We start from the raw sequence: 14,405 nt of genomic DNA on the forward strand, positions 1-14,405 counted from the left end.
ATCATGTTTTTAAAATTATCATCGAATTGTGTTGTCAACAAAATCTCAGTTATGTGTTTTTTGTCCTAAATCTTAAATAGATGTTCATTTCTCATTACTGATTGTTAATGTAATAAGGCATTACCAATCCATCCACACCCTCGAGGACTATCTATTATTTTTATGAACTTTTCATTGTTAGGTAATGCTTTTTTGACAAAGTTTGATTATTTAAACATTCTTTAATTATATTATGTTGGTAAAGTTTTCGATACGGTGTAAATCAGCACGTCCGTCTTGTTTTTCAAGCTTTCTCCAAAACTCCTACAAAACAAGTACAGTTAAGAGACCCTTCCGGAGATCTCACTCCGATGCTTAAGTTAGTGTTTGAGAGAGATAGTCTGCTTTCATAATCCAAAAATTCCAGTCTCTCCTTCATACCTGGGGCATGACATGTATTTATAGTTCTAACTTTGCTTAGCAATGAGTCATCCCTTGGGATTCATGCGCCGGGGATGACTCATCGTTTCTGACCTTCCTTCGCTGCTCAGGAAGACATCTTTAGTTCCTTGCCATTGCACTACACCTACAAGTGATATTTCTGGCGCTCTGCACGAGATGAGATATCCTTGGCGCTCTGCATGAAGAGCTGTGGCCTAGACATCCATTCTGCACCGTCACTGGCGCTCTGCATAAAGCATTGCAATATGCTTTTCGGGTTCGCGGCACGTGCTTTTCCCGGGCCCTTCCAACTCGACACCTATCTCCCAGGACAGGACTGCCTGGGAGTACCGCTGTCTTCGCATTACAACCACTAACTATTCTTAAGCTGATTCTGACCCGAAAGCCCATGGCCTTCTGGATGGGCCGGTCCTATTGGGACTCTCTGGATGGGCCGATCCTATTGGGATTATTCCCAACAGTTACCCCCCAATTCTTTTGTCAGAGGGTTATTCGGACAATGGGAATTCTGTGTTCCAAAAAACCCAAGCCTTGGATCCTTCTGAAATTGCATGATGTCCTTGTGGTTCCTGAAACCTTAAAACCGCAAACCCGGGGGTCAACTCCGACCCTCCATTCCTTCTTGTTTTCTCTGCAGGGTTGTCTCCCTAGCTCCCGGGGTTGGACTACCCGGGAGTCTTGCTTGCTAAAACCTGCAAAACCGAGGGTTAAACCCAACCCCCCCCCCCCCCCCCCCCTCATTTCTTCTTATTCTTTCTGCAGGGTTATCTCCCTAGCTCCCGGAGTTGGACTACCCGAGAGACTAGCTTCCTGCTCTCGGTGTAGGACTAACAGGGAGACTTGTCTTCTTGTCTTTCTGCAGGGTTTTCTCCTTGGCTCCCAGGGTCAGACTACCCAAGAGACTCGCTTCTTGCTCCCGGTGTAGGACTAAGACCTTACCTTGTTTTCTCTGCAGGGTTGTCTCCCTAGCTCCCGGGGTCGGACTACTTAAGAGACTCACTTCTTGCTCTCGGTGTAGGACTAACCGGGAGACTTTACCTTGTTCGGTTTTTTATAGAGGTTGTCTCCCCGTGATGTTTTTTTTATAGAGGTTGTCTCCCCATAAGGTTTTTTCTTGATTGATAAATTCCTATACTTTATCCATCAGACCTTGTAGGGTCCTCGGTTGTTTCCTGGCTAAGTTCTTCATAAGTGGCTCTTTTGGTGACAACCCCTGATAAAGGGCTGCATAGACCATATCGTCGGTCGGATCCTCTACGGTTATTCTCTCTGAATTGAAACGGGCCGCGAAGTCCTTTAGAGTCTCATCGCTTCATGTGAGCAGGTACCCTGAAGGTTTCTTACACACTCGTGCTGCCATGAATTGCCCCAAGAATTCTCTGCCCAATTCCTCAAATGAGTTGACCAATCCTGGAGGTAGCCTTCTGAACCAATCCTGGGCATTCCCAGTCAGAGTTAACTGCAAAGCCCGTCAAGCAACCTTGTCTGGGGTTCCGTGGAAGTACAAATGGACCCGAAAGTTTTCCAGATGTTCCATAGGATCCCCGGTCCCAGCATAGCTCTAGATTTGGGGGACTTTGAATTTCTCGAGCAGGCGGTACTTGGTCACTTGTCGGGTGAACGAGATATTGTTACTTGTCAGGAGTCTGGCCACCGCAGCAGCTTTGCCCTTGTCCTTCTTTTCCATCTCCTGAGCCATGTTGGCACACCTCATTTCCAACTCGGCAACCTTCCTGTCCAAGTTGTCAGGCAGCCATGCGAAGGAAATGGCAGCTCCTCCCAAGCCCCTCCTTCGATTATCCTTGTCGTAATGGGATCTCACCTTCCTGGCGATCCTGGTCTCCACCCCCCAGGTGAAGGAACGGTGGGGGCCGCGGATTGTTCTAAACTCCTGGATTTGGGTTGTGTTGAACAATTTGTTCTGTCAGGGGCCTCCTTCTCCGGTTGGCTTGGCTTCCAAAACACGTGTTCACCACCACGACAAATTTCTTTTTCATGAGAAATGAATAATCGTTCCCACAAACGGCGCCAAACTGTTGGTACAATTTTTGGTACGGTGTGAATCAGCACGTCCGTGGTGTTCTTCAAGCTTTCTCCAAAAGTCCTACAATACAAGTAGAGTTAAGAAACCATTCCGGGGATCTCACTCCGATGCTTAAGTTAGTGTTTGAGAGAGATAGTCTGATCTGAAAGCCCATGGCCTTCTGGATTGGCCAGTCCTATTGGGACTCTCTGGATGGACCGGTCCTATTGGGATTATTCCCAACATATTACATTCCTAAAATTATATGTTAATTGTAAAGATTTTATGATTATATATAGTTTATATAAATTATGTATTAAATGATAAAATCTGAATCCTTTAATTAAGTATGAAATAAACATTTTTAAAGGAAAAAATATAGTAGCCATGTGTGGTTTCACACGTGATCGCCTATTGCAAGGCCTATAGAAAATTCATATGATTCCTTTCTCCATGTCAAACAATATATTAAAAATTAGGGTTAAATAGGGTTTCAGTACCTACGTCAGCCCGAAGCCACCTCGCGAGCCACCCCTCTCCAAGGAACCCCCTAATTTCTTTATTTATTTATTTTATGTATTAAATGATAAAATTTGAATCCTTTAATTAAGTATAAAATAAACATTTTAAAGGAGAAAATATAGTAGCCATGTGTGGTTTCACACGTGATCACCTATTGCAAGGCCTTTAGAAAATTCATATGGTTCCTTTCTCCATGTCAAACAATGTATTAAAAATTAGGGTTAAATAGGGTTTTAGTACCTGCGTCAGCTCGAAGCCACCTAGCGAGCCACCCCCCTCTCCAAGGAACCCCCAAATTTTTTATTTTATTTTATTTTATTTTTTATGTATTAAATGATAAAATTTGAATCCTTTAATTAAGTGTAAAATAAAAATTTTAAAAGGAGAAAATATAGTAGCCATGTGTGGTTTCACATGTGATCGCCTATTGCAAGGTCAGTAGAAAATTCGTATGGTTTCGTTCTCCATGTCAAAGAATGTATTAAAAATTAGAGTTAAATAGGGTTTTAGTACCTGCGTCAGCCCGAAGCCACCTTGCGAGCCACTCCCTCTCCAAGGAGCCCCCTAATTTCTTTTTTTCTTTTTTTTAATGTATTAAATGATAAAATTTGAATCCTTTAATTAAGTATAAAATAAACATTTTTAAAGAAGAAAATATAGTAGCCTTGTGTGGTTTCACACGTGATCGCCTATTGCAAGGCCTTTAGAAAATTCATATGGCTCCTTTCTCCATGTCAAACAATGTATTAAAAATTAGGGTTAAATAGGGTTTTAATACCTGTGTCAGCTCGAAGCCACCTCGCGAGCCACCCCCCTCTCCAAGGAACCCCTTAATTTTTTATTTTTTTCTATTAAATGATAAAATTTGAATCCTTTAAGTATAAAATAAACATTTTAAAAGGAGAAAATATAGTAGCCATGTGTGGTTTCACACGTGATCGCCTATTGCAAGGCCAGTAGAAAATTCATATGGCCGGTTTCTTTCTCCATGTCAAACAATGTATTAAAAATTAGGGTTAAATAGGGTTTTAGTACCTGCATCAGCCCAAAGGCACCTCACGAGCCACCCCCTCTACAAGGAACCCCCTAATTTCTTTTTTTTAAAAAAATAAAAAATAAAAAAATAAATAGAATTTTAAGTTTCAAAATTTATTATATAATAAAAAATACATATTTGAAGATGATGTGGCAAAAATGTTGACGTGGTACTAACAAAGTTTGTGAAAATGGATAGAAAATCATGAAATGACTAATTTCAAATTCGCGAAAAAGTAAAGCAGCGAATGTTAATTTTTAAAAAGTAAATGATCGATTTCGAATGATGCTCCAACTCAAGAATTTTTTAGACATTTGTCCTAAAAATTAATCTAAAAGTACATCGTTGGCTCTTGGCTGATATCCAAATAATCTGTGTTTCTCAACATTTATTGTATCTCTCTTTTAAGTGAGCATTTGCTCTCTTTCGTAAGAGAAAATGTAACGCTAAGAGGAAATTATATATGCATTATTACCACGTGATATTACTATTTTTTTATTATTATTATTTTTGTTAGTTGACAGAAGTCTGTGCATAAGTTAATATTTATGTCAATTTTTTTTATTATTATTATTATTTAAAAGCCAACTGAAGAAGTAACCTCTATCAAAAAAAAAAAAAAAAGGAAGTTTGAATAATTAATTCGAAAATAAAAAAGAAAAACAACCTAAACATTTGATCAACCATTTAATGGAATTTTTAAAAATATTCATGCTAGAATCTTTGAAAATTTTTATAATATTTTTTTTTTCAAAAAAAAATGGGTATTTTAAGAATTTTGATAAAAATTAACGAAAAATTCTAACGGAGGGTTGAAATTGAAAAAAATTGAAAGATAAATACTTTAAATTGACTTAAAGATTGATACCCTAACTAATTGCAAAACTGATGAAAGATCAGGAGTTATATATAAGTGAAGTTCTCCCTCAATATATATATTAATTCCCTCGGGCAAATATATGAAGGTTTCTAAGGAAAAGGAAAAACAATTTTATGTTCTTTTATTTGTTTTTTTCCTTTTAACTCTATAAGATGTCTTAAACTAAATGAAAAATTACAGATTAAAAGGGTAATTAATTACACTTTATCCCCTAAACTTACGGTACCTCATTTGTAGTTGGACCTCCAAACTATAAAAAACTAAAATAAATGTGCACATATATGAAGGAACGAGAGATTCACAAATAAAAGTACTGTCCTATATTCCTATGACAAAAACGTCAAAATTAAACCACCCTTACGCATTTCCGACCGGCCAGTCACTATCAGACAACACCATTCCCTTTGAGCTATGCGAAAACCTCAGAACACCCATCATCCTCTGCCGCAGCCCGAAACGCTCTTGCCTGGACCCGTCCGATGAGGCCGACATGCCCCTATCCTGAGCCGCAGAACCATACTGTTGCACCACAAGAACCGACGCTTGCAACGCAAAGTTTGAGGACACTAATACATCCCCTATGACCCCTAGCTCCGGGCAGTCGCTCCAATCCGACAGCCCCGACACGAGCGGCGACACCATTCCTGTCCTTTTTCCAACTATATACAAATCATAGCAATTATTCATTGCACTTATGGCCGACACAGTCTCCTCCCCATTGTTCACCACCTTTTCTAAGTACATAATGGAGTCGTGGTTTGCTGACTTGAGCCTAAACTCGTTTATGTAGTCCTCATCATCAATTGCAGTTTGCCTCTCGTTGTTGGCTATGGCCGGTGACATCCCATGGCTTTCAACATCGTTTTCAAGCTCCAAGTTCACAGCGTCCTCGCCTGGAAGGAACCGCACCACACTTAGGCTGATTCCAGGATGCCCCACCATCCTCCATGCATAAGCCAGTGCCTCACGGTCGTCAGGGCCACCAATGAAGATCATGGCAAAGCGGAACTTAACAATATTGTCGCTAGGCCCTCCTGGGCGCACGGCTGCTGCTAGTCCACGGTCGATAAAGATTCCAACGGAGCACGGTGCGTTGGCCAAAACGTTGAGGTTTATGTCTCTGTAGGCGGCGTTCTCGTCCTCCATTCGGCCATCCACGGTGGAGTGCTTGTGAAACGGGAGAAGAATGAGGGCCACACGCTTGTCCTGAGCCAAGCTGCAGATATCCTCGTGCATTGTGCCGTATAGTGACATTGCGGTGAGGGGTTGGACGGTGACGAGGTGGTTGTCCTTCTCGAAGGCTTCGAAGGCGTTGATAATGAGGTTGGAGTCGGCCTGCGCTCGGCTGGGATTCTGGGCGGCGGACTTGCGCCTAGAGTGGACGATGAGCATGGCGGAGGCGCGGCCAGTGAGCTCGACGAGGTGGAGGGCGAAGATGGTAATAGGGGAGAGTTTGGTGGCGTGGGAGACTTCAAGGAGGCTGAGTATGCCCGATACATTGCTTGTGGTATGGACGCATGCGAGGACTCGGAGTTCTGTGTCCGCCTTTGGTCTTTGTATTGTCCTCAACCTGTACTGCTTTAAGCCCTTTCTACGCTTGTAGATGGCAGACATGATGGGCGCCACGGCAATCGTCATTACCAGCATGGCAACCACCATCACTGTGTACTGTTGGTCGTTCAAAATCTGCATATATATATATATATATATATATATATATATATATATATATATAGTATATACAGAAAATATACATGAGTAAAACATTAAAATAAAGACCCCTAATTTTATATTATTTTTATAATTAGTTACTCAAACTTTAAAAAATGTTAATTTAGAATATTTATCTTTCAATTTTTTTCAATTTTAATCCTCATTTAGAATTTTCTATTAAATCTTGTCAAAATTCCCAAAATACCATTTTCTTTTTCTTATTCTTTTTTTTTTTTTAAGGAAAAAAAAATTACAAGGATTTAAGTATTGATTAGAATTTAACGGAACTTATAAAATTACACATGCCTAAATCTTTGAAAAATTTTATAATTTTTTTTAATATATATATATATATATATATATATATATATATATATATAGACACACACGGGGTGTTTCGGAAATTTTGATAGAATTTAACGAAAAATTTTAACGGAGAGCTGAAATTGAAGAAAAATTAAAATATGGATACCCTAAGTTAATACCTTTTAAAATTTGAATACCTAATTGCAAAAGTAATGAAAGATCAGAGATTATAAGTTAAAATTTTCCTTAAAAGTAATTAAATTAGGATGTGTAGGTAAATTAAGTGACTATATTTCTTTTTCTTTCCTTTTCCTTCAGATAAATGCAGCTGACTACAAAAAATGATTAGAAGGGCTTTACATGGTTTTATCTTGCAAATTAACAAGGGAATTTTTTAAGATTTAGCCACCTTGTTCAAGCGATATCATATATATATATATATATATATATATATATATATATATATATTTTCCCTCTTTCTTTCGGTGGGCAAATATATGAAGATATTCAAAGAAAAGGAAAAACAAAATCTTAGTAATCTAATTAATGCTCTATTATTATCTTGGCTAACATTATGCCGCCTTGTAATTTTTTTTCATTTGGATGACACTTAGGCCTCGTTTGGTTTGCGGAATGTCTATTCTATTAGGAAAAGGAATAACTATTCATGGGAATAGATGAAGGTGGAATGGAATAACTATTCCTATTCTTTTGTTTGGTTGTAACGGTGGAATAGAACATTGCATATGTATTCTTTTGTTTGGTACAGTGCAATACATTGGTGAATGGAATCATATTATAATCAAATTTTCTAAAATACCCTTATAATACAAATATAATTTATATTCTTGAGGACATTTTTTTTTTCTTTATTTAAGAAACATAAACAATCATACTATGACCTTTTTTGTTTTTGTTTTTTTTTCATATACAATTACGCTACAAAATGATTTATAAGGAAAAAAAAAAAAAAACACACACACACACACATAATCATCATATCACCATCATAAAAAAATAAAAAAATAGATCATCTGCAAAGCCCTTTTATTTTATTCTTTTTTATTTGTTTTCCAGCAACAAACATTCATTCTTTGCTTACAAAGTAAAATGATTTATAAGAGAAAAAAAAAAAAAAAAAAAAAAAAAAAAACGCCTAATAATAAAAAAAAAAAAAAAAACTACAAAGCCCTTTTTATTTTATTATTTTTTATTTGTTTTTCAGTAACAAACATTCGTTCTTTGCTTACAAAGTTTTTCTCAAACCTCCGCAAGGCAATTGGAGTCCCCCCGATATTAAGAGGTACTCGTTTTGCTACGTCTAAGTGCATTTTGTAGGCTAAATCATAGGAGGAGGGAAAAAAAAAAAAAAAAAAAAAAAGACTACCCCACAACAAATTAAGTTGGATTGAGAAACAGAGAGAGGGGGATGAGAATATAATTGCAGAGATGGAGAAAGATATTGATGGTGCACTTGAGTGATGAATTTTTGAAATCATAATTAAATTCTTATTTTGTTTGCGAATTTTGAAATTTGACTTTTTAGAAAAAATTGAATAAAATATAATTTATTTATAAAAAGTTGAATAAAATATAATTTGTTTTTTAAAAAGTTGAATAAAATATGATTTATTTCTGAAAAAAGTAGAATCAGAATTATATTTTATTGTCAAAATTTCGTATCAAAACACACCATGAGTTGAGAAACAGAGAGAGAGAGGGGGATAAGAGACTTGAGTGTTGAGAAGGTTGGAGTTTTTGGGCAAAAGACGAATTTAATTTATTCCTATAGGAAAGGAATAGGCATTCCACTCCTTTTTGAGTGGAATACCTATTCCTCTTCGTAAGGGAATAGCTATTCCGTGGGAATAACTATTCCCTTAAATAATATACAACCAAACAAAAGAATAGCTATTCCGTAGGAATAGTTATTCCTTTCCATGGGTCTAATCCGCAAACCAAACGAGGCCTTACTGTACAAAATCCCCCTTACAAATATAGCAAAAGTACTGCTGGAAGGGCATACGTACAACTTAACTCTATATTGATGTCTTAAACCAATTGAAAAATTATAAATTAAATGGGTAAATTACACTTTACCCTCTAAACTTACACCTCAATTGTAGTTCAACTTACAAACTATGGCTCACTTCATTTCGTACTTATAAACTACCAAAATTTATAAGTTATACGTTACCCTCAGTCATATTTGGTCGTTAGTTTGGATGGAAATTAACATTATATATGTTAGGTGCCCATGAATCGTTTATTCTGCAAAAAATACCTTGATTAGAGAGAAAAATTATAAAACTATCTCTATTGGGTGGGGGGTGACTAACTATAGCCTCCCAGAAGAAGACATGGAATAGCCACACCGCTCGGCCCGCACTACTATCCCAGGAAAAGATTGATGGTGGCCACGTCCATCCTAAGAAAAAATTGTGGGCGGCTGCACGACCATCGTAGGACAAGACAATGGGTGGCCATCCTAGGAGAAGAATATAGGTTACGGCTGTGAGGCCACCCACTATTTTCTATTGGGGTGGCCACCCCCTCTCTTCTCTTGAGAGGTAGCATATTGACCAATGTCTACTCTTCAGGTGGCTGTGTGGCCAATTTTTTTTTTTTTTGGGTGCTCAAATGGTTTCTCACTATTTTCTTTTGGAGTCTCTTTTTTCAGGGAGGTGTTGCAGCCGCCCATTGTCTTCTTATCCGTATGGCATGGTTGTACTCACCCCCACCCTAGCGATAGATCAGAGATCGAGTTTTTATGCTTTTTCCTCTGATCGGTTTTTTTTTCTTTGTTTTTTTTAATGGTTGAATAAACAGTTTATGAGCACATGATTGACACGGGTTAAAATTTTCATCCGAGCAAACGTCCAAATCTGATGACTTAAGGTGTAATTCGAAATATTTATTAGTTTATAGGTCTAGACTATAGTACATAATTTAGAGGTTGAAGTGCAAATGAGGTATATATAATAAGTTTACCTGAGAAGGCTAGCTTCTTCTTTCTTTCTTTCTTTTTTCTTTTTTTTTTTTTAAGAAGAAGCAATGGCAAATGTAGCACCGGAGGAAATTCATGACACTAAGCAAATCATAGAATCAGATTTTTCACAAATTCAGATTAATGTAAAATGAAATTGCAAGATTTATTTTATGTTCTTCAAAATGATCTAGTTGAAATGGAATTTGTTTGCTAAATAATAATAACACCCACAGAGATTAGAGATGGAGAGATCGAATGGGATACGATCAGATCTCCTACAATTTCAAAGAAATTTGAGATTCTTAAATTTTGTGAATTTAGGTCGTTTTATGTATTGAACGACATGCAAAATATTACATATTAAAAATGTGACATGTTAACAATGAGAATCGAGTATATTTTTATCATATTCTTACACTTTATGTCGTATAAAAGCTTTAAACAAAAAACTGTCTTTTGATTTAGTACAGAAGTAGCGTCTCGATCTTTAGGGTCCGTTTAGGTTTGCGATTTCAAAAAGTGCGATTTAAAATAACGATTTTAAAATGTGTGATTTGAAAATGTGATTTTTAAAAACGCAGTTAAGCGTTTGGCAAAATTACAGTTTAGCCTTTAAAATCTCAAATTAACCTTTAAAATTCTACATTTAAAAAAAAAACACCCTCTTACTTGAGATTTGAAAATGCAGATTTTTTGAGTTTTTAAATCGTAATTTTTTAAAATGCAGTTCTCAAACAGTTTATGTTCTGCTATTTGATTTAAAATCATACTTATTGTCTACGAAATTTCAATCCCAAACGCACCCTTAATATTCATGTAGCATTTTTCACGTCATTCAATATAAAAAATGACTTGAATTCATATAATTTGATAATGTCAAATTTCTTTAAAATTGTAAAAATGCTGGTCCGAGAGAATGATATTTAATTAATTAATGAATTAAGTACGTACCCTTTCGTTCCACCCAGCATTGAGGATAACGAGTGCCAAGATGCCTTTGGTGTTGGTAAGGACTCCAAGAGTGGCACCATCTCGAAGCGGCATGTTAAATAAGACGCTGACGAGAAGAGAGCTCAAAATCTTCGCCATGCAAGCCAAGCATACGACCAGCGCCACCAAGTACCATGCCGTGCCCTCCTCCGCCACAATCGTCTTGAAATCAATTTTTATCCCGCAACTCACGAAGAAGAAGGGCAACATCATCCCCGACACAAAGTCATCTAGCCTGTCTAAAAGCACGTCCCCGAAGTCCCCATTCGGAATGATAAGCCCAAACACAAAAGCTCCCACAATGGAGTGTGCGCCAATTACATCGGTGATGCACCCGCAGATCATCGCCCCAGCCACCACAAAGCACAAATAGTACTCGTCGTAGTTGTCCTTCTCCGATTCGATGCGGATTATCCTTTCCAGAAGCGGACGGACCACGAAAAAGCAGACTATTACGAAGGTGACGGTGCCGGTTAATGACACATGAACAGTTTTCACGTTGATACCTGTTAGAATATAAATCAAAATACGTCGTTTAAATTCATCGATCATTTTGTAACTTTGATCGTTTAAGCTTTAATTTTCAACAAGCGGTGATTTAATTAGCAATACCGGCTGGTATCAATATTGCAATGAGAACCCATGCGTATATGTCGTTGAGCATGGCCACAGACATGGCAATTCTCCCTATATCCGAGTGGAGGAGCTTGAGGTCAGCGAGGATGCGTGTAAGCACCGGGAAGCCGGTGATGGTGAGCGAGGCGGCCCAGAAAACACAACCCATTTTCGGTGTGATGTTAACTTTGGAGCCGTGTTGCAGTAGGAAAAACAACCCTATTCCTATAAGGAATGGGATGAGAATTCCGATCATGGCGATGCCCATCACCCTTTTCCCTGGTCGGAGGATTGCGCTGAGGTCCATCTCCAAACCGGTGAGGAATACGTAGAAAAGGAGGCCTAAGTATGACATCGTCTCGATGACCATTATGCTCCTTGCTGGGAAAATATTTTGGAAAATTTCGAACTGCCCCAGTGCTGACGGACCTACGATAAATCCAGCCTACATGCATGAAATTGAGAAATGTTATACATGCAAACATTTGATCACGAAGAGTACTTGCACAACCATTAATTGTTTCTCCATTAAAAAAAGAATTAATTACCAGAATCTCAGCAACGAGAGGAGGCTGGTGGAGGGGTTTGAGGACCAGGAAGAAAAGGCGAGTGACGAAAAGAATGACGGAAAGCTGCGAGAAGAAGAGCGGGAGTGAATCAACGACGGCGTCTTTGGATTTCCAGACGCCATTGGTGCGGGATAGTGTCACGTTATAACATAGGAAAGTCTCGTTTATCTTTCTATGAGACATTTTAGAGGAGCTTCGTCGATCCTCTTCTCCCTCTATATATAGATATGCCTCCTCTTCCTAGCAGTCCTTTCACCCGAGAGACACGATCGACCACCGTGGCCGCCCACCGCCTTGGTGCTGACGGCTGACGGCTGACACCGGCCTCCTCCAAGCTGAGGAAATGTTATTGGAAATGGAGAAAGAATAATAACCACCAAAAGAAAATTAAGAAAAGAGGAAGACATCTTTTAACAACCATAAACGAAGTAGTTTAGTCAAAATGCTTGGTTGTCCGCTCTATTTAGGGATCGGAGGGGATCCCTTTGTTTTTCTGTTTTTTTGTTTTTTTTTTTCTTTTTTGTTCACGCAGTATCACCCTCTGTCAATGTGTTTTCATGAACCGACATTCTCACCGCACCATCTGACTGCTTTTAACTACTATTTACTTATCAAGACACTCTCTTATTAGGGAATTTCGTTAAATCGAATGAAATAATTTCTTTTTAATTGTATGTTAAATTTCATTTCCAGCCAAAAATACCCTCAAGAAATAAATTAATAAAAAATATCAATATTAAAAACTTAAAAAGACTAATTCAAAAATTAAATAAAAACTCTTTTAAAAAAAAAAACTTAAACTAAACAAATGGATAAATGCAAAATCAGTCAATGTAGTTAGCCTAAATTACAAATCGCTTGCTGCGGTATAAAAAATTAAAAAATAATTCAAAGGTCCACGAGGTAAGCTAAAATAACAATTTAATCCCTGCATTCAAATTTCATCAAAATATATACTTGACGACTTTCATTAGTGTGCTACATCAGCACCAATAATATGACGACACGTGTCGTTCTTAATAAAAAAAAAATATTAAGATTATAAAAAATACAAATATATAAAACCTAAAACTTAAAAAATATCGACAACCACTCCTTTTTTTTTTTTTAAAAAAAAAAAACGAATTGTTTAATTTTAAGGGTAATATATGTAAATTGTGTTTATAAAGTTGTGTCATTTTAAGTTTTTTAACGAGATTGACTGGCGAAATGAAGGTTTCGGTAAGTAAACGGTAGTTCGATACAGTCGGGTGGTGAGAGTATCAGTTCATGGTGGCATATTGACGGAGGCTGGTAGTTCTTGAAAAAAAAAAAAAAGGGTAATTACCCTCTTTTTTCTTATTTAATGAGAAGAAGGGGGGAAAGGTAAAAATTAGAAGAAAATAAAAAAACAAAGGCGATAGAGCCATCTTTAAAATAATTGGAAATGTCAAATAAATGACTCGGCTCATTAAAGAAACAGGGACAGCCAAAGAAGGTGGTTAAAGTAGGCTAAGTTCCGAAAATGGAACAAACTACAGACCAGTAAAGAGTGGGAATGGGCTTGACCATCATGAGACCATTCAACCTTATTTGGATCAATTCAACCCTATTTGGATCCCTAATACAGGAGCATGACTCTCGAAATACTCTTCAATCTTACCCAAATATCTGATGGGTTAACAACAAGATGCATGTTGTACATGTTGTTGTAATATATACCTGTTGATGATCTAGTTGGCACTGTTGCAATGCAAAGAAAGTATTCTGTGACAGGCCAGGTTGCTCCCATCCAAGTCATCAAACTTGAATGTAGGTCATATTTGGAGCAGAAGATTCGCTGGGGAAAAACCTCTCTCTCTCTCTCTCTCTCTCTCTCTCTCTCTCTCTCTCTCTCTCTCTCTCTCTCTCTCTCTCTCTCTCTCTTGAGTCTTCTCTCCTCTAGAACCCCTCCCCTGTGAGCATGGTTTTCACCGGGAAGGGGTGGCCTCATGCCTCCCCCTCTCTGTGGTGATTTCCCTCTGGCTCCTCGTGAGCCAGGGTGTTTTTTTGTTTCCCCTGGCTTGTTCCAGTAGGGTTAGTTTTCTTCCAACCATTAGGATTGTAGAGCTTTTGTTCCCCCGGCTAGATCCGATGGTGGCTGTGTTTCTCCTAGCTTTTAAAGCTATGGAGTTTGTTTTATTTTGCTTTGTTTTTTCTTCTAGTCGTTCTCTAACAGGAAGGTTCATCTTGAGACGTCCGGAGGGGAGCTTGTTGTCGTTCGTGTCACCGGTGGAGCATTAGGCCGATCTTCATTTTTCCTCTATTTTTTTATGCCAGATCTTCGCTTTTCCATCGGCTTC

General features: G+C 37.9%; 1 protein-coding gene across 1 annotated transcript; it reads right to left on the minus strand.

Annotated features, from left to right (window-relative positions):
- Positions 1-5,259: 5,259 nt before the first annotated feature.
- LOC133869204 (cation/H(+) antiporter 15-like) lies at positions 5,260-11,900 on the minus strand. Its single transcript, XM_062306163.1, has 3 exons — positions 11,513-11,900; positions 10,862-11,406; positions 5,260-6,588 (listed from the first exon to the last, which is right to left on the minus strand). Exons 1-3 carry the CDS (start codon positions 11,883-11,885, stop codon positions 5,260-5,262), a joined length of 2,247 nt encoding a protein of 748 aa, XP_062162147.1. The 5' UTR covers positions 11,886-11,900.
- Positions 11,901-14,405: the final 2,505 nt, after the last annotated feature.

This window comes from Alnus glutinosa, chromosome 5, assembly GCF_958979055.1.
Source record: "Alnus glutinosa chromosome 5, dhAlnGlut1.1, whole genome shotgun sequence".
Taxonomy (NCBI): domain Eukaryota; kingdom Viridiplantae; phylum Streptophyta; class Magnoliopsida; order Fagales; family Betulaceae; genus Alnus; species Alnus glutinosa.